This window comes from Oncorhynchus clarkii, chromosome 18 (assembly GCF_045791955.1).
Source record: "Oncorhynchus clarkii lewisi isolate Uvic-CL-2024 chromosome 18, UVic_Ocla_1.0, whole genome shotgun sequence".
NCBI lineage: Eukaryota > Metazoa > Chordata > Actinopteri > Salmoniformes > Salmonidae > Oncorhynchus > Oncorhynchus clarkii.
Window position 1 is genome coordinate 31,931,036 of NC_092164.1, and position 20,628 is coordinate 31,951,663.

General features: G+C 44.2%; 1 protein-coding gene across 1 annotated transcript in view; it reads left to right on the forward strand.

Annotated features, from left to right (window-relative positions):
- The window catches only part of LOC139373335 (dolichyl-diphosphooligosaccharide--protein glycosyltransferase subunit STT3B), a 95,385-nt gene that overhangs the window by 40,553 nt on the left and 34,204 nt on the right, over positions 1-20,628 (forward strand). Inside the window, exons 2-3 of the mRNA XM_071113737.1 lie at positions 9,005-9,113; positions 18,360-18,647. Coding sequence (XP_070969838.1) covers positions 9,005-9,113; positions 18,360-18,647 — 397 coding nt within the window. The remainder of the gene's footprint in view (positions 1-9,004; positions 9,114-18,359; positions 18,648-20,628) is intronic.

The window sequence follows — 20,628 nt, forward strand, 5'->3', positions numbered from 1 at the left end:
GGACACATCCCTTAGCTGTGGTATATTGGCCATATGTCGCAAACCCCCAAGTTGCCTTATTGCTATTATAAACTGGTTACCAACGTAATTAGAGCAGTAAAAATAACTATTGTCATACCCGCGGTATACGGCCATGGCTGTCAGCCAATCGGCATTCAAGGCTTGAAACACTCAGTTTATAATTAGTTTCAAACCTTTCCTTTTTAAAAGACAGTCTTACATGTCCATTACTTTCGTTACTTGCCTTGGGGCTACAGCAATAAGAATCCAGGGAAGACTTTTATCAGACTTATCCCTAGTGTCCTTTTACAGGAACACTCTGTTTTATTTGCTCTTTGTCTTTCCGTCAATCTGGAGCAAATAAACCAGACCGATTTTTATTTATTTGCATTTTTAGTCTGTTCTCTCCCCAGGCTAGGCCCAAATATAGCAGAACTAGGCTATATGCTATTGAACAGCTATTGAAAATATGGTATTGAGGGAGCGCATTCAAAGGACAATTTTAGAAGCACTAACGATTTTGGCAAACTTAACAGTTGGGATTCAGAAATGTTTCAATGCCTTTTCAAATGGCTTTAATTCCGTTGTACCCATGAACAGGGTTGGAAATTAACACCCGCCAAATGCAGATAGACTTTGTCATTCACGGATAAGAATGCATTTTTCACCAGCCACGTTGCCAAGTGGTCACAGAGCATTTGGTAACTTTTTAAAAATGTATTTATATCCAAAGCTCACAGAAGTTGGTTCGAAACGCAACTAAAGTGTGACTTTGTCCTTGTGTTTCTTGACTACAAAGACATCGCAGTCTGAGAAATGTTTTTCATCAGACAAGTGAGGGTCAGTGTAACGGCCCATCCCTTAAAGGGCCAGCTGAAATTTTTTGTCTCACGTAATGATTGAGCATGGATCACTCCCGAAAACGTTTATTTACAAACTTTTTAGTCATTGTTCACTTAGATTTGTGTGCTTCTACATTTCTACTTAGGAGCAAACACATTTGGTTAAAAGAAGCAGGTCACAAAAAAATGTACATTTAAAATCTGCCTGTCACAGTGCCTGGTAGACCAAAAAGTTAATTTCCCACCTTGCACATGAACAATTAAATATGGATATCATAATTATGTCTGTGCTCTGCAGATGGCTTTACATAGCTTGTCATTTTTCATGTGTTGATTTGAATAGACAGTTGCTAAGATCCTTGCTTATTGACATGATGGCAGTATGCCCCACCTAGGAACTGAAGCGGCAGCCATCTGTTATTGTTACCCAACAACTACAGCCAGCTGGCTTGTTTTGAAAAGTAAAAAATTGTGACATTTTTAGTTAGACATTAATTAGTTTTGTTCATAATTTGACAGATTTTTCATGGTGTTGTGATTTAACGACGTTCCGCGGATGCTGGTTTATCTCTGGAAGCCATGCACATGATCAGATACAAGTTCTTTGCTGTTTCAGCAAGTGTTTACACACTGAAATTATGCAGATTTTTTTTATTGCTCATTCCGTTGACTTGGCGGAATCATTAGCTCAATTTGGTATTCATCACATACTGATCTTATGAGCATATAGTTTTTCTTTCCCGCTCTTGTTCATGCAAACACCACTAAATCAGCTGTGACAGAACCTCATCAAGCCTGTATACTGGTGAGTAAGTAATTACAGTTAACATTTAAATCCAGAATTATCTACTAATTTCCTGTAGCATCTGCACAATATTGCCATCAAACATCCATAAAATGCAATTACTTGACGGATCGTTGAGCACGGAGTGCAGTAATTTAACCGTGTCGTGTGAATAGGAATACAGCCCATTCGCCAAAACGTCTTCTCGTCCAGCTTCTGTCTCTGTTGGACACTGCAGTATTATAGTAAACCAGTGTCACTCTTTTCCGCCATATGTGACTTGTTTCAGGAAACTAGGCGTATGTCGCACGTCACTACTTCACAGTACAGCCATTTGAACGTAAACATATATTTTTTTAATCAAAATGCATTTTTGTGCCTTCTGGAACATGTGAACTTTCATGTGCCTTAATAACTACCTTGTATTCCATCCATAAATATGAAGACAATTTTTAAATTACGAGCCTAGTTCGTTTAGCCATAGAAAAAGTGAGGAACCTTCCCACTAGCCATGATTGGCTGACATAATGGATGGACATGTGGCGATGAGTTTGGATTGGTCTGCCATGTAGCATGCTTCTGTCTATAACGTGAGCTGTTCAGTATGTGTTGACAGTCCTTTCTGCCATGCCGTTTTTTTAAAGATATAACGTTAGCCATCGAGAACTAAAGTTTTGCTACTTTTCTCAACATTAAGGCTCTGAATTTAGCAGGCTCTATCGACAAATCGGTAGGAAAAAGTGAATGGCTACTTTCTGCACAAGCCACGGTCAATGTGAACCGGAGGTACTTGACACAAAACTACAAACAAAATGGAGTTAAATGGTTACAGTCTGCCGTGAAGCGTTCATCCATGTATACGGGTAAGAGTCTAGCTACATTTTCCAGATATACACTGCTCCAAAAAAATAAAGGGAACACTTAAACAACACAATGTAACTCCAAGTCATTCACACTTCTGTGAAATCAAACTGTCCACTTAAGGAAGCAACACTGATTGACAATAAATTTCACATGCTGTTGTGCAAATGGAATAGACAACAGGTGGAAATTATAGGCAATTAGCAAGACACCCCCAATAAAGGAGTGGTTCTGCAGGTGGTGACCACAGACTACTTCTCAGTTCCTATGCTTCCTGGCTGATGTTTTGGTCACTTTTGAATGCTGGTGGTGCTTTCACTCTAGTGGTAGCATGAGACGGAGGCTACAACCCACACAAGTGGCTCAGGTAGTGCAGCTCATCCAGGATGGCACATCAATGCGAGCTGTGGCAAGAAGGTTTGCTGTGTCTGTCAGCGTAGTGTCCAGAGCATGGAGGCGCTACCAGGAGACAGGCCAGTACATCAGGAGATGTGGAGGAGGCCGTAGGAGGGCAACAACCCCAGCAGCAGGATCGCTACCTCCGCCTTTGTGCAAGGAAAAGCAGGAGGAGCACTGCCAGAGCCCTGCAAAATGACCTCCAGCAGGCCACAAATGTGCATGTGTCTACTCAAACGGTCAGAAACAGACTCCATGAGGGTGGTATGAGGGCCCGACGTCCACAGGTGGGGGTTGTGCTTACAGCCCAACACCGTGCAGGACGTTTGGCATTTGCCAGAGAACACCAAGATTGGCAAATTCGCCACTGGCGCCCTGTGCTCTTCACAGATGAAAGCAGGTTCACACTGAGCACGTGACAGACGTGACAGAGTCTGGAGACGCCGTGGAGAACATTCTGCTGCCTGCAACATCCTCCAGATGACCGGTTTGGCGGTGGGTCAGTCATGGTGTGGGGTGGCATTTCTTTGGGGGGCCTCACAGCCCTCCATGTGCTCGCCAGAGGTAGCCTGACTGCCATTAGGTACCGAGATGAGATCCTCAGACCCCTTGTGAGACCATATGCTGGTGCGGTTGGCCCTGGGTTCCTCCTAATGCAAGACAATGCTAGACCTCATGTGGCTGGAGTGTGTCAGCAGTTCCTGCAAGAGGAAGGCATTGATGCTATGGACTGGCCCGCCCGTTCCCCAGACCTGAATCCAATTGAGCACATCTGGGACATCATGTCTCGCTCCATCCACCAACGCCACATTGCACCACACTGTCCAGGAGTTGGCGGATGCTTTAGTCCAGGTCTGGGAGGAGATCCCTCAGGAGATGATCCGCCACCTCTTCAGGAGCATGCCCAGGCGTTGTAGGGAGGTCGTACAGGCACGTGGAGGCCACACACACTACTGAGCCTCATTTTGACTTGTTTTAAAGACATTACATCAAAGTTGGATCAGCCTGTAGTGTGGTTTTCCACTTTAATTTTGAGTGTGACTCCAAATCCAGACCTCCATGGGTTGATACATTTGATTTCCATTGATCATTCTTGTGTGATTTTGTTGTCAGCACATTCAACTATGTAAAGAAAAAAGTATTTAAGAATATTTCATTCATTCAGATCTAGGATTGTGTTATTTTAGTGTTCCCTTTAAAAAAAATTGAGCAGTGTATAAGTTTATCACATGGCCTCACATGAATCCTTAAAGAGATGGGTGGGACTAAGGCTCAAGAGGGTGTGAACGATGATGAATGGATGTAGACGAACTCTCCAGTAGGTGTAACAAAAATATTCAAGGGCCATTTTCTCAAAACTGGGGTTACACGTTTTTCAACTTTCAAAGCAGAATTGACTTCCCATTTCTTTCTCAACTACAGTGTATGATATACCATTTTGTATTTACTTTTATCCAGTGTAATTTTATTTATTTTTAAAAATCAAATTTAGCTACATAAGTCACATGAGCATGCAGTGAGAAGGGGAATAGGCTCTGTGTGGGTGGGGCCTCCCCCCGAGTGCCATTGGAAAGTAGCCAAGACTGGGTCCACTGGTAGAGCCTTGGCTAATGGTCCTTAATCTCCCATGGGTCTCCTAAAGCCTGCTGTAATGCTTCAACTCCAAGTAATCCAACTGGAACATCCCATAAGTGACCATTATCAAGCTAGTTCTGGTGTATGTATTTGTAATTCTGTTATTCAAATGTTTCATTTAGGTGGCAACTCGGAATATTACTCCTAACCTCCTCTTCTAGAGTTGACACTTGCATTTGTTCTTTCCCATACCTGCTTTTGAAGGCGTTTCACTCTTATGCAGGAGTCGCGACTCCAGTATGGATTTGTTGCTAGTTGGTCCCCATTGACTTCATTTGGCATTTATTCGCAATACTTTTTCTATTTAAAAAAAAATCTGAAATGGCAATAAGACATGCCATAGGTGTGTAAAGTCGGAATCAACAAATCCATGCAGGATAACCTGAAGACAATCAAGAAGATTGGCCAACCTTGAACCCCAGGTGTACGGTTTGCTCTAGAAATCACAGGCACTGCAGTCTATTTTGTTTAACTATTCAATGAGCTCAGAGAAGCTCAGAACATTGACTTTGACTGATACATTTGCAGAAGTTAAAGCATTTAAAAAAAAAAATTTTTTTACTTGCTTTTACTGAAGTTAACCTCTTTGATCTCTAGGGGCGCTATTTCATTTTTGGATAAAAAATGTTCCCGTTTTAAGCGCGATATTGTCACGAAAAGATGTTCGACTATGCATATTCTTGACAGTTTTTGAAAGAAAACACTCTGAAGTTTCAGAATCTGCAAAGATATTGTCTGTAAGTGCCCCAGAACTCATTCTACAGGCGAAACCAAGATGATGCGTCAACCAGGAAATGAGCAGAATTTCTGAAGCTCTGTTTTCCATTGTCTCCTTATATGGCTGTGATTGCGCAAGGAATGAGCCTACACTTTCTGTCGTTTCCCCAAGGTGTTAGCAGCATTGTGACGTATTTGTAGGCATATCATTGGAAGATTGACCATAAGAGACTACATTTTCCAAGTGTCCGCCTGGTGTCCTGCGTGGAATTCGGTGCGCAATTGCCAGCTGCTTGTACTTTTCCATTTGATTGAGGGGAGAAACCATGCTTCCATGAACGATATATCATTGAAGAGATATGTGAAAAACACCTTGAGGATTGATTCTAAACAACGTTTGCCATGTTTTCAGTCGATGTTATGGAGTTAATTTGGAAAAAAGTTCGCGTTTTGAGGACTGAATTTTCGTTTTTTTTTGGTAGCCAAATGTGATGTATAAAACGGAGCTATTTCTAATACACAAAGAATCTTTTTGGAAAAACTGAGCATCTGCTATCTAACTGAGAGTATCCTCATTGAAAACATCAGAAGTTCTTCAAAGGTAAATTATTTTATTTGAAGGCTTTTATGTTTTTGTTGAAATGTTGCGTGCTGGATGCTAACGCTAAATGCTACGCTAGCTAGCTACTTCTACACAAATTATTGTTTTCCTATGGTTGAGAAGCATATTTTGAAAATCTGAGATGACAGTGTTGTTTACAAAAGGCTAAGCTTGAGAGATGGCATATTTATTTCATTTCATTTGCGATTTTCATGAATAGTTAACGTTGCGTTATGGTAATGAGCTTGAGTCTGTATTCCTGATACCGGATCCGGGATGGGGAGATCAGAGAGGTTAAAGGCAGAACCAGATGTAGGCTATTTATTGTGACTAGCTTTTTGAAAAGGTCACCACTCTGCAGATGGGTCTGCTCCCAACCTGTGCGTTCTTGGTTTGTTTGCGACTTGTGTGGGCTTTCGTGTGCAAATTCTACGAAATCACCAAGCGCCCATGTTAAACATTGAGCTGTTGTGTTTCAGGCAGCCCCAGCTTAATATTTTGACCACTGCGTGGTTAATTCCCTGAACTCTTAACACTTACAGGTAATCTATCCATAGTGTGAAGACAGCGGGCAATTAGGCTTAGTCAAGGTGGCAAGTGCACTCCGGGAACAAAAGTCCATTTGGACATTTATCCAAACAGCAGGAGCAGAGCAGGAAAACCAATGATGCATTTGATTATGTGGTTACCAAGGTGCAAGACGTTATCGGCTCATGAACCACAAAGGAATCCCTTTTGTTTTATGCACTGAACGAGGGCTTTGTAACAATGGAGAACTCATATCTGTAACGGACATGATAGAAATTAGTTGTGATGCCTGAGGGCATCCCCAACCAATTTCCAATACATAAGATGCTGTGAATAATTTGCTCCAGAGTTGACACGTAAGCCACATTTTAGTTAATTTCCATGCTTCCCAGGCCAGACCATGATTTAAACGGCAGGGGTTTGTATCGCTTGAAGCTCACCTGCTCACTACTTGATGGTGCAGTGATGTTCTGTCGGCCGGGACCGTCTAGGCAGTTATGCATTAAATTGCTAATGCACTTGGCAGGCCACATTATCCGCCCCATCAATGTGACAAGTGCAAGGATAAAACACTCTGCTCTGCTGTCCATGAGATCATTGGAAAATGTTTTTTTTGTGAATATGTTGAGGCAGCGGGTGAAGTTTTTATAAGTGTTTTCTGTGGTTCTCTCTACTTCCGCCTCTGTGCTTTGACAGTTGACGAACAATAGCTTCCCTGTGTAGGGTATGAGAGGTTAGGTTGTGGAAGTAAGTGCTCTTTGCTGGGCAGCTCTTATACCTGGCTGGTCTCTCTACGCTCCAGAGTCTGAAAGAAACACTGGTTTTGCTGGCTCATGCTCAAACTTGTGAAAGTGTCCAGTCTCAGGTTATAAAATAATGTGATCTGACTGCATGAGGAGCCACAGGGATAAACCGTCCTAGTTCCATCTCTGTGGAATAGCCAGCTTCAGGTGCACTGCAATATAAGGTGTGTGCGCATTGTGTGTGCATTGTGTGTGCATTGTCTGTGCTCAACAGTAGCTTGGTCTCCTCACTAGATGTGTCAGTCAGTGAATAATGGATGAGCCATAACAAAAGCATGTGTTATATTCTACTTGAAAGTGAACTGCAACAGTAAGTGCACCAGACGTATGAATAGTGCAAGTGTTTGTTTACATCCTTTAATTCTTTGTTCCTTGCTGGCTTTTGTCACTGTTCAAAGCCTATTTCCTCGATACCAGAAATCCTTTTAAAAGCGCCAGAACTTTAAATCTCCCGTGTGTACAAACTGATATAAAATAACGTAAGCCTAGAAAAGACCGCCATTGACTAGAATTTGTCCCCCAAGCACTTTATCGAAGGATTTTGGCCATCCCCTTTCCCCACCTGCAGATACGAATCCTTCAGGTTAGTTGTGTAGAAGAAAAATCACCATGCAGTGATTAATGAGCTTGCCACCCATTTTGGGATGTATGTGTGAGCTTCTTGTCTCCCAGCAGCTCAGTGACCGTGTCCTGGCTGGCTCGAATCTCCTGAATCTACTTCTATGGAGCCAAAGTATTAGGGAAGGATTCTGCTATACCAGTGTTGGGGCTGTTTCTGCAGACCAACGTGGTCTGTCCCAAGGATGGATGTCCTTATTTCAGAGCCACAGGTGCATCGCATTGATTGCACAACTGACTCATGAAGTGTATTATATTACCCTGGTTACGTCAACTGTCCCCTACATATAAACTGTTTCTTTGTTTTTTACACTTGAAATTTAACATCACTGCCTCGCGCTGAGCCATATGAAGATTTTAGATATTAATCGAACTCATGGCCTAGCATGGAATCTAAGCAAAGCAAGAAACCACATGTGAATCTGTATGCAAAGCGTTTACAGAGTGGCTTCTGGCAGACATTTCACAATCTTTAGAGAAGATGAAATTAAATGAAAGTTTGCCGTTTCAGAGCGGCGATGTCACGCAAACCAAGCGGACTGTTCGGGTTGGAAGTTTGGGATGTCTCCGTATTGTCAGATAAAGTTGGTAATTGTCCTTCAAACTTGCACTAGCAGTAGACTCTTATTTTTCAAGGATATGTTAACACACAGGCCTACGCATATATGGGCATTCCACAGAGGAACCACGCGGAATGAGGCGACGAGATAATGTGCCCATGAATTGTACTTAATGGCTTTTTCTCTAGCAGTTGTCTTCCTAGTGTCTGCTTTTCTTAGTGTTTGTGGCTCGATAGCAGTCCAAACCATTAAATCTCTTCGGTTGCATTAATTTAGCTATTTGATTATTTCTTTTAGACACTTTTTTTTGGGTCACTTGAACCTGTGCTGGCTGGGGACATTGTTAGAAGTGAGGCTTTGTGAGATTGCAGAATTATGAGTGTGATTGAACTTGCAGTTGATCGGAGCGTTACTGGCTTCAATGCAAAAGCTTGCATGCTGAAGGGAAGCCTATTCTCTCAAATGATACAAAGCATGTGCAGCAACACTGGCCACCTTTCTTGTAGAATCAGGAAATAATAAGGCTATTCTTTCCAAATAATACTTGATTGCACATTCAACAATATCTTAAGATATTTGTATTAGCTACCTGCTTTTGTGTACCACGGTTTTATTTTTGCCTTGTACCAAACAAAGCCATATTCTCCGTCTTCCCACAGGTTCAACTACAGGTCGACACATCATCTGACCACAAATGGGTTTTACGAGTTCCTCAACTGGTTCGACGAGAGGTCGTGGTACCCCTTGGGGAGGATCGTGGGGGGCACAGTAAGTTTAACACGTTCCCTTCTGTGATCAAGCTTAAGTCATCCCAATGAAAAATTAGCCTGTTGGATGAACACATTACAAATAAATAAATACAGGCCTAGACTTCCTGTGTGGTTGTAGTGGGTGGTTAGCTGAGGAAGCACCATGGACCGTACATTTTCATAAGCCTCCCCCAGTGCTCTTTGGTCTTAGTCACGCTCCAGAAGCAACCAGTGAGCTGTGTTAACTTGGCGGAATCCCCATGACTGCTATGGTCCCCATGACTGTTTACCAACAAGAGCAGATGTTGGGAAATCACAACCTTTTTCACCGTGAGTGAACCTGCTGGTTCTGCAGGCTTTATCTCCCATTCTCCTCCCTCGGCGGAGCCTCGTATTTTTGGGTGGACCTGTAAAATGTGCACTGAGCACTGTGAATACAATACGACCCTGCTCTCCTCCCAGCTCCCGGCATGTTTCTCTGTACTGTGAGCACAGTAGCTAATGGGGCGACGGTTTTCGCCAGCCTTGGTAGTGCAAACCTTTTGAAATGGCTCCCTCTGTTACTTCCATCACTTTCTCCACCTAGGTTGGCAGCTGAAGTGTCTCTCTTTGTTCCCTGCCCTGTACAGTGTATTTACTTCAGGGTGGTGGGAGACGAGCCCCGAGCAGTTAAGACAGCCAGACATGTCAGCACTCAGTACTATTGTCAGTCGTTTTAGCAGCAGCAGATATTGCAGCTATGGAATATAGGCTAGTAGCGATGGCAGGTGTTGCTGTTTGGCAGCAATGGATTCAGTCATCCTGCACAAGGGATCCGAACATCCTAACCTGCGGATAACAAGTCTGTGTGTAGGCAATGAACCATACTGATGCTCAGCGTGCCAGGTTACCGGTCAGCGCTGAGAGTGCAGCAGGGTTTAAACCACAGGTGGGTCTGATGCTGGGTACACAGAATGCAAATGCCCAGCAACATGGAAATAAATGCAAACTGATGGTAGATCCAGGTTCAATACCTCGGTTAACCTTTTTTTGCTGCATGTCAGCTACCTGGCTCAATAAGCTCTGTTTTTCTACATGTTTTTTTCTCCCCTGACACATGATTCCACTATGAAGGTGAGAAGTGTTTCCCTCGGCTGTCCTGATGGTACTTACACACAGTCTACAAGGTATGAAGGGCCTTTGAATTTTGTCAGGCAGCCTTCGGAATGTAACAAATCACCTGTTCTGAAAACGGTGCTTCTATGAAGTCTCAGAAATCACGGCAGTTGTGGGAATACTGTAGTGTGAAAGCAAATTAGCTCGTACTCTTTGTTTCTGACAGTCAACAGAGTATAGGGAATGCATGACTAACTAGGGCTGTTGCAGTGACCGTATTAGCGGCGGTCATGAGCGATGACCGCATTCAAATTCCACGTGGCTGATGAGTCCTAATCAATTGTGCGCACAATTGGCCCAGGTTTGGCCGGGGTAGGCTGTCATTGTAAATAAGAATGTTCTAGTGAATTACATTTTTGAATAGCCTAGTAATAGGGATTTTTTTCTATTTTCATAATAGGCTGACATTACCCTTATAGCTACAGAATATCTCACCCCTGCGTTTCCATCTTTCTCTCCTTCCTCCCTTCCTTGAGCGTGCAGAGAGGGGGCTGTCAACGATTTAGTGAAAGCATGTTTCTATAGCGGTTCCCCAACGTTTACCAAATTAAGCACTGGCCTACTTGCGAGGAATATCACCTGTCACAAATCGAGATGCTCAATGGTTCTCAGTGGTTTATGTGTGGAGTGATTTAAATTGAAATTAGTCTCGATGGGTGAAAACATGATCACTTGATGAGAACGTATGCAGCCTGGGGCAAGGAACAGAGGTCAAGCTTTTGACTTTTTTCAAATCATCAATAGCCTATAGCGGCATCATGCAGCCCATATCTGTTTTGATTTCTAAGACATTCTAAGGTTTGTATCATTCACAACTACAGTTGCCAAATAACTCCAAATATAGCATATAAAGGACCTGTTTTAAATGAACACTTTAGTCACTTCATGTACGCTTCAGAATGGGGAAAAATATCCATCCCATTTTATTCAGCTAAATTCAATTATATTCTTCTTCCTATAAAATAATGGCACGGGACTTATGAGCATGCACTGTCTCGCAACCATTTCCATGACATAGACTGACCAGGTGTATCCAGGTCAAAGCTAGGATCCCTTATTGATGTCATCTGTTAAACCCTCTTCAATCAGTGTAGCTGAAGAGGAAGAGACCGTTTTTTAAGCTGTGAGACATGGATTGTGTGCGTGATGAGGGTGAATGGACAAGACGAAAGTGCCTTTGAACAGGGTATGGTAGTAGGTGCCAGGCGCACCGGTTTGAGTGTGTCAACTTTTATTTATTTATTTTATTTTACCTTTATTTAACCAGGTAGGCAAGTTGAGAACAAGTTCTCATTTACAATTGCGACCTGGCCAAGATGAAGCAAAGCAGTTCGACAGATACAACGACACAGAGTTACACATGGAGTAAAACAAACATACAGTCAATAATACAGTATAAACAAGTCTATATACAATGTGAGCAAATGAGGTGAGAAGGGAGGTAAAGGCAAAAAAGGCCATGGTGGCAAGGTAAATACAATATAGCAAGTAAAACACTGGAATGGTAGTTTTGCAATGGAAGAATGTGCAAAGTAGAAATAAAAATAATGGGGTGCAAAGGAGCAAAATAAATAAATAAATTAAATACAGTTGGGAAAGAGGTAGTTGTTTGGGCTAAATTATAGGTGGGCTATGTACAGGTGCAGTAATCTGTGAGCTGCTCTGACAGTTGGTGCTTAAAGCTAGTGAGGGAGATGAGTGTTTCCAGTTTCAGAGATTTTTGTAGTTCGTTCCAGTCATTGGCAGCAGAGAACTGGAAAGAGAGGCGGCCAAAGAAAGAATTGGTTTTGGGGGTGACTAGAGAGATATACCTGCTGGAGCGTGTGCTACAGGTGGGAGATGCTATGGTGACCAGCGAGCTGAGATAAGGGGGGACTTTACCTAGCAGGGTCTTGTAGATGACATGGAGCCAGTGGGTTTGGCGACGAGTATGAAGCGAGGGCCAGCCAACGAGAGCGTACAGGTCGCAATGGTGGGTAGTATATGGGGCTTTGGTGACAAAACGGATTGCACTGTGATAAACTGCATCCAATTTGTTGAGTAGGGTATTGGAGGCTATTTTGTAAATGACATCGCCAAAGTCGAGGATTGGTAGGATGGTCAGTTTTACAAGGGTATGTTTGGCAGCATGAGTGAAGGATGCTTTGTTGCGAAATAGGAAGCCAATTTTAGATTTAACTTTGGATTGGAGATGTTTGATATGGGTCTGGAAGGAGAGTTTACAGTCTAACCAGACACCTAAGTATTTGTAGTTGTCCACGTATTCTAAGTCAGAGCCGTCCAGAGTAGTGATGTTGGACAGGCGGGTAGGTGCAGGTAGCGATCGGTTGAAGAGCATGCATTTAGTTTTACTTGTATTTAAGAGCAATTGGAGGCCACGGAAGGAGAGTTGTATGGCATTGAAGCTTGCCTGGAGGGTTGTTAACACAGTGTCCAAAGAAGGGCCGGAAGTATACAGAATGGTGTCGTCTGCGTAGAGGTGGATCAGAGACTCACCAGCAGCAAGAGCGACCTCATTGATGTATACAGAGAAGAGTCGGTCCAAGAATTGAACCCTGTGGCACCCCCATAGAGACTGCCAGAGGTCCGGACAACAGACCCTCCGATTTGACACACTGAACTCTATCAGAGAAGTAGTTGGTGAACCAGGCGAGGCAATCATTTGAGAAACCAAGGCTGTTGAGTCTGCCGATGAGGATGTGGTGATTGACAGAGTCGAAAGCCTTGGCCAGATCAATGAATACGGCTGCACAGTAATGTTTCTTATCGATGGCGGTTAAGATATCGTTTAGGACCTTGAGCGTGGCTGAGGTGCACCCATGACCAGCTCTGAAACCAGATTGCATAGCAGAGAAGGTATGGTGAGATTCGAAATGGTCGGTAATCTGTTTGTTGACTTGGCTTTCAAAGACCTTAGAAAGGCATGGTAGGATAGATATAGGTCTGTAGCAGTTTGGGTCAAGAGTGTCCCCCCCCTTTGAAGAGGGGGATGACCGCAGCTGCTTTCCAATCTTTGGGAATCTCAGACGACACGAAAGAGAGGTTGAACAGGCTAGTAATAGGGGTGGCAACAATTTCGGCAGATAATTTTAGAAAGAAAGGGTCCAGATTGTCTAGCCCGGCTGATTTGTAGGGGTCCAGATTTTGCAGCTCTTTCAGAACATCAGCTGAATGGATTTGGGAGAAGGAGAAATGGGGAAGGCTTGGGCGAGTTGTTGTGGGGGGTGCAGTGCTGTTGACCGGGGTAGGAGTAGCCAGGTGGAAAGCATGGCCAGCCGTAAAATGCTTATTGAAATTCTCAATTATGGTGGATTTATCAGTGGTGACAGAGTTTCCTATCTTCAGTGCAGTGGGCAGCTGAGAGGAGGTGTTCTTATTCTCCATGGACTTTACAGTGTCCCAGAACTTTTTTGAGTTAGTGTTGCAAGAAGCAAATTTCTGCTTGAAAAAGTTAGCCTTGGCTTTTCTAACTGCCTGTGTATAATGGTTTCTAGCTTCCCTGAACAGCTGCATATCACGGGGGCGGTTCGATGCTAATGCAGAACACCATAGGATGTTTTTGTGTTGGTTAAGGGCAGTCAGGTCTGGGGAGAACCAAGGGCTATATCTGTTCCTGGTTCTAAATTTCTTGAATGGGGCATGTTTATTTAAGATGGTTAGGAAGGCATTTAAAAAAAATATCCAGGCATCCTCTACTGACGGGATGAGGTCAATATCCTTCCAGGATACCCCGGCCAGGTCGATTAGAAAGGCCTGCTCGCTGAAGTGTTTCAGGGAGCTTTTTACAGTGATGAGCGGAGGTCGTTTGACCGCTGACCCATTACGGATGCAGGCAATGAGGCAGTGATCGCTGAGATCTTGGTTGAAGACAGCAGAGGTGTATTTAGAGGGGAAGTTGGTTAGGATGATATCTATGAGGGTGCCCGTGTTTAAGGCTTTGGGGAGGTACCTGGTAGGTTCATTGATAATTTGTGTGAGATTGAGGGCATCAAGTTTAGATTGTAGGATGGCTGGGGTGTTAAGCATGTTCCAGTTTAGGTCGCCTAGCAGCACGAGCTCTGAAGATAGATGGGGGGCAATCAGTTCACATATGGTGTCCAGAGCACAGCTGGGGGCAGAGGGTGGTCTATAGCAGGCGGCAACGGTGAGAGACTTGTTTTTAGAGGGGTGGATTTTTAAAAGTAGAAGTTCAAATTGTTTGGGTACAGACCTGGATAGTAGGACAGAACTCTGCAGGCTATCTTTGCAGTAGTTTGGAATTAAAATGTCTGAATTTTTGGTGGTCTTCCTAAGCCAGGATTCAGACACAGCTAGAACATCTGGGTTGGCAGAGTGTGCTAAAGCAGTGAATAGAACAAACTTAGGGAGGAGGCTTCTAATGTTAACATGCATGAAACCAAGGCTATTACGGTTACAGAAGTCGTCAAAAGAGAGCGCCTGGGGAATAGGAGTGGAGCTAGGCACTGCAGGGCCTGGATTCACCTCTACATCGCCAGAGGAACATAGGAGGAGTAGAATAAGGGTGCGGCTAAAAGCAATAAGAATTGGTCGTCTAGAACGTCTGGAACAGAGAGTAAAAGGAGGTTTCTGGGGGCGATAAAATAGCATCAAGGTATATTGTACAGACAAAGGTAAGGTAGGATGTGAATACAGTGGAGGTAAACCTAGGTATTGAGTGATGAAGAGAGAGATATTGTCTCTAGAAACATCATTGAAACCAGGAGATGTCATTGCATGTGTGGGTGGTGGAACTAATAGGCTGGATAAGGTATAGTGAGCAGGACTAGAGGCTCTACAGTGAAATAAGCCAATAAACACTAACCAGAACAGCAATGGACAAGACATATTGACATTAAGGAGAGGCATGCTTAGTCGAGTGATCAAAAGGGTCCAGTGAGTGGAGAGATTGGTTGAGGGTCACGGCGATTTAGACAGCTAGCCAGGCCATCGGTAGCAAGCTAGCATAGGATGGAGGTCTGTTGTTAGCCACCTCTTGCTTTCGGTCAGTAGACTGCAACGCTGCTGGGTTTCACGCTCAACAGTTTCCCCGTATGTATCAAGAATGGTCCACCACCCAAAGGACATCCAGCCAATTTGACACAACTGTGGGAAGCATTGGAGTCTACATGGGCCAGCATCCCTGTGGAACACTTAACTCCTTGTAGAGTCCATGCCACGACAAATTGAGGATGTTCTGAGGGCAAAGAGGGGTGCAACGCAATATTAGGAAGGTGTTCCTTCTGCATAGCCAGAACACATTTTGTTCTTCTGAGCTTCTTTGGAGCTGCCTAAAACGTTGTGATGGTTTATATTTACATGGATGTATTAGGCTCGCTTAAATGTAGATGTTCCAAAGGTGCATGTCAGTGGCTTGTATACGGCTTGTATGCATGGAGGCCTGGAGATGCTCAACGTGTTTGTGAATTAACGGTCATTTACCTTGAGACCGGAAGTCATTTGCATGACAACCAGCTGACAGTATTCCATGACTGCCACAGCCCTATGGATGGCTGTGTTACTGTAAATCTAATGATCAAATCAATGTTTATTTGTGTCACAGCCCTATGGATGGCTGTGTTACTGTAAATCTAATGATCAAATCAATGTTTATTTGTGTCACAGCCCTATGGATGACTGTGTTACTGTAAATCTAATGATCACATCAACGTTTATTTGTCACACAGCCCTATGGATGGCTGTGTTACTGTAAATCTAATGATCAAATCAATGTTTATTTGTGTCACAGCCCTATGGATGACTGTGTTACTGTAAATCTAATGATCACATCAAAGTTTATTTGTCTCACAGCCCTATGGATGGCTGTGTTACTGTAAATCTAATGATCAAATCAATGTTTATTTGTCACGTGCGCCGAATAGACCTTACAGTGAAATGCTTACTTACAGGCTCTAACCAATAGTGCAAAAAAAGTATTAGGTGAACAATGGGTAAGTGAAGAAATAAAACAACAGTAAAAAGACAGTGGAAAAACAGTAGCGAGGCTGTAAAAGTAACGAGGCTATATACAGACACCGACACCGGTTAGTCGGGCTGATTGAGGTAGTATGTACATGTAGATATGGTGAACAGAGAATAGCAGTAGCGTAAAAGAGGGGGTTGGTGGGTGGAACACAATGCAGATAGCCCGGTTAGCAAATGTGCCGGAGCACTGGCCCAATTGAGGTAGCATGTACATTAATGTATAGTTAAAGTGACTATGCATATATGCTAAAAGGAGAGTAGTAGCAGCAGCGTAAAAGGGTTGGGGGTGTAAACTGTTGAAGCCTTTTTATCCTAGACTTGGCACTCCGGTGCCAAGCGGATAGAGCGAATAGTCTGTGACTGAGGTGGCTGGGGTCTCTGACAATTTTTAGGGCCTTCCTCTGACACCGCCTGGTATATAGGTCCTGGATGGCAGGGGTCTTGGCCCCAGTGATGTACTGGGACGTACGCACTACCCTCTGTAGTGCCTTGCGGTCGGAGGCCGAACAGTTGCCATACCAGGTAGTGATGCAACCGATGCTCTCGATGTTGCAGCTGTAGAACATTTTGAGGATCTGAGCACCCATGTCAAATCTTTTCAGTCTCCTGAGGGGGAATAGGCTTTGTCGTGCCCTCTTCACGACCGTCTTGGTGTGTTTGGACCATTGATGTGGACACCAAGGAACTTGAAGCTCTCCACCTGCTCCACTACAGCCCCGTCGATGAGAATGGGGGCTTGCTCGGTCCTCCTTTTCCTGTAGTCCACAATCATCTCCTTAGTCTTGGTTACGTTGAGGGATAGGTTGTTGTAGTACCTCTTGAAGTGCAGCTTGACTGTATCAAATGCAATCCATCCCATGCAGATTGTGAAGTACACCCAAGAGTTGCCCGACTTTTTTTCAGGCATTACTTTAACACCTGAACGGTGTCACTGCCATTTCTTCAGAGTGGTGTTCCCCAAAAACCCTTTGTTGCTAGTCTACATACATTTTAGCACCTCTCTCCGAACAGGGACCTAAGCAGTGTGCCGCAACCCACCCCTGCACCCTTCCTCCTTTATCCCTCCCCGCCATTAGCTCTCCTTCTCTCCCCTCTCTGTATTCAAACGGCTGCAGATGAGTCTGACAGCCCTCGTTCATTGTATGCTAACACGAAGGGTCACGCCTTTAGTCGACGGATGAGCATATACCAGTTAATGTGACTGTCTCTGCAGATCCCTCTTTTCTCTCCCACTCAAGGGGGACATCGGCCAGCCGCTCCCTCTCCAGAGTCGTAGATAAGATTTGAGGGCTGAAGAAATGTGACACTCGTTAACAATAGGGCTCTGCCAAGCCAATAAACCGACCTTTGTTACTGTAAAGAAATGGACCAGGCACATTTTCAAGCTGAAGGGCACAAATTCAGAAGAATATGGGGGTAATACAGACTACAGAGAGCCGAGCATCTGTTCGGAGGGCAAACAAACAGTGATTATTTCAGCAGTTGCTAGGCTCAATCCTCAGGACAGGGCGACTGGGTTGGATGATTTGGGAGGGAGGTGCAATAAGACCCTGGTTGATAGTTTAGCCCTCCTAGGCTATGACTAGCTATTTAGAAATGAGAATCACTGCAGGCAGAGACTTGCCAAAGTACCCTGGACTCCTCTATGCATGGCATAGCATACCTCAAGGCATCACTCACGCTGAAACACAGCCCCCCCCAGACTTCATAAACCTTTCACACAAGCCTAATTAGGACCAGTGTCATGCATTATAGACCGAGCCTTAAGGTTTGGCTGTTTGAGGTCTCAGCCTTGAATTCGGCAATTAGTCAGTATTTCAGTGGAGAATATCACCTTACCTGGTTTTCCACAAGTGTAAATCCAGAGCAGATTCAATTAACTTGACTCACTCTTGTGGTATGTCAAGTGGACACAGCGAGCCATCACTTTCTTGATGTATCACTCTCCTGCCTGACCTGTGGAGTTCTGACAAACTGCTCAGCGGATAAAGTTACAGTACGTTAGGGTTAATTAAAAGGCAGTCAGCATTTTATATCCAGGACAAGACTGATATCCCCATCCATTTGCATGAAGGTGCCATAAATGTTCCCATTCCACTCCCTCTAGACCGTCTCTTTCTCTCTCCAGGTATATCCAGGTTTGATGGTCACCGCAGGCCTTATCCACTACGTGCTGAACCTGCTGCACTTGACGGTGCACATCAGGGACGTCTGCGTCTTCCTGGCTCCAGTCTTCAGCGGCCTGACGTCCATCTCCACCTTCCTGCTGACTCGGGAGCTGTGGAACCAGGGGGCGGGGCTTCTGGCTGCCTGCTTTATCGCCATCGTGCCTGGGTACATCTCCCGCTCTGTGGCCGGCTCCTTCGACAACGAGGGCATCGCCATCTTTGCCCTGCAGTTCACCTACTACCTATGGGTAAGCCTGCCCCTTCCAGCCCGACCTTTATCATTTAAATATACTTTTTAGATCCTTTATTTGATGTTTTAACACATTTAGGGCTGGTTTCACAGACACAGATTAAGCCTAGTCCTGGACTAAAGAGCAAGCTCAATGGAGAATCTCCATCAAAATAGCTTTTTAGTCCAGGACCAGACTAAATCTTTGTCCCGGAAACCCACTATTGCCGCTGTAACACTCTGAAGTACCAGTTGGATGTTCTTTTTCAGTGTGTTTACTGATCGTTTACTCATGCCCCATTGATTGGAAGGGAGGGACAGGTTCTATTTGAGGAGATTTTCAGTCCTTAATGTTTTAATATCTACAGTGTATTTGGAAAGTATTCAGACGCCTTGATCTTTTCCACATTTTGTTACGTTAGAGCCTTATTCTTAAATGAAGTAGTTTCCCCCCCCCCTCATCAATCTACATACAATACCCCATAATGACAAAGCAAAAACACGTTTTTATAAATTTTGACAAATGTATTTTAAAAAAATCGGTCATCTCACATAGTATTCAGACCCTTTACTCAGTACTTTGTTGAAGCACCTTTAGCAGCGATTACAGCTTCAAGTCTTCTTGGGTACGACGATACAAGCTTGGCACACCAGTATTTGGGGAGTTTCTCCCATTCTTCTCTGCAGATCTTCTCAGGCTCTGTCAGGTTGGATGGGGAGCATCCCTCCACAGCTATTTTCAGGGCTCTCCAGAGATGTTCGATTTTGTTCAAGTCTGGGCTCTGGCTGGGCCGCTTAAGGAGTTTGAGACTTGTCCTGAAGCCACTCCTGTGTTGTCAGGGTCGTTGTCCTGATGGAAGGTGAACCTTCACCCCAGTCTGAGGTCTTGTCTTTCCCTTGATCCTGACTAGTCTCCCAGTCCCTGCCACTGAAGAATATCCCCACAGCATGATGCTGCCACCACCATGCTTCACCTTAAAGATGGTGCAAGGTTTCCTGCAGACGTTGCGTTTTGTATTCAGGCCAACGAGTTCACTCTTGTTTCTCATAGTCCTTTAGGTGCCTTTTTTGCAAACTCCAAGCGCCTTTTACTGAAGAGTGGCTTCCGTTTGAATACTTTCTGAATGCTCTAATAGCTGCTTTGGTGTGGTTAAATGATTGATACACTGACTAAATCATGATAACCTTAGCTCAGTCTGCTGACTGTATGTTTCAGTCGCTGCTGGGGACCTTTTAAAAATTGAGTAATCAAAAATAAGGTTGGCGGTGAAACATGTTTCTTATTTACCACACTTGAACAGTTCGATCAATTGAACAGTAACCCTTTTTTTCTGTTAATGCTAGAAACTGCCCTGATAGGCCTAGCAGAATGACAGCTCTGACCAGACATTGGATAGGCTAACATAGACGAGGTGGAAGTATTATCTATGCGCGCAATGTCTTACAATAGTGGAAATGGACCATGTGCTATAGAAGTAGGATTCTTAGCAAAATAAACACACTTTATGCCACCAGTGTGTCCTCTCCTTTTCAATGGCGTTACTGTCACAGCCTTGCACGCACTGCTCTACTCCTTCCCACATTTTGTACATTATGCTTCCTGATGACTTGAGGCCGATGCAGGTGCATGTAATGTATTCACATGACTAGATGAAATTGAAGTGCATTGTAAATGGACAAATCAAAGCCGACCTTGGCAGGGGGCACCAGGCTCCCCATCAGCTCCCCAGTATTCATTTCACTTGTCTAGAGGGGCTTAGATGCCAGCCAAGCTGATAATCGCCAGGACCGCTCCACACTAAGGCATCCTATTTATTTTTTCAGGAGTAAAACTGAACAGCGCTCCTAACAAACGGGGAGTGAGGTAGATATATTTATTTTTCCTCCTCCCGGCTTTGTCCTCTTTTTCATCCCAAGCCCAAGGACACACCGGCATTCACGCAGGTGAACGTGACGCGGGCTCTCTCCCACCACGCGTCACATGTTAGTCACACATGGCG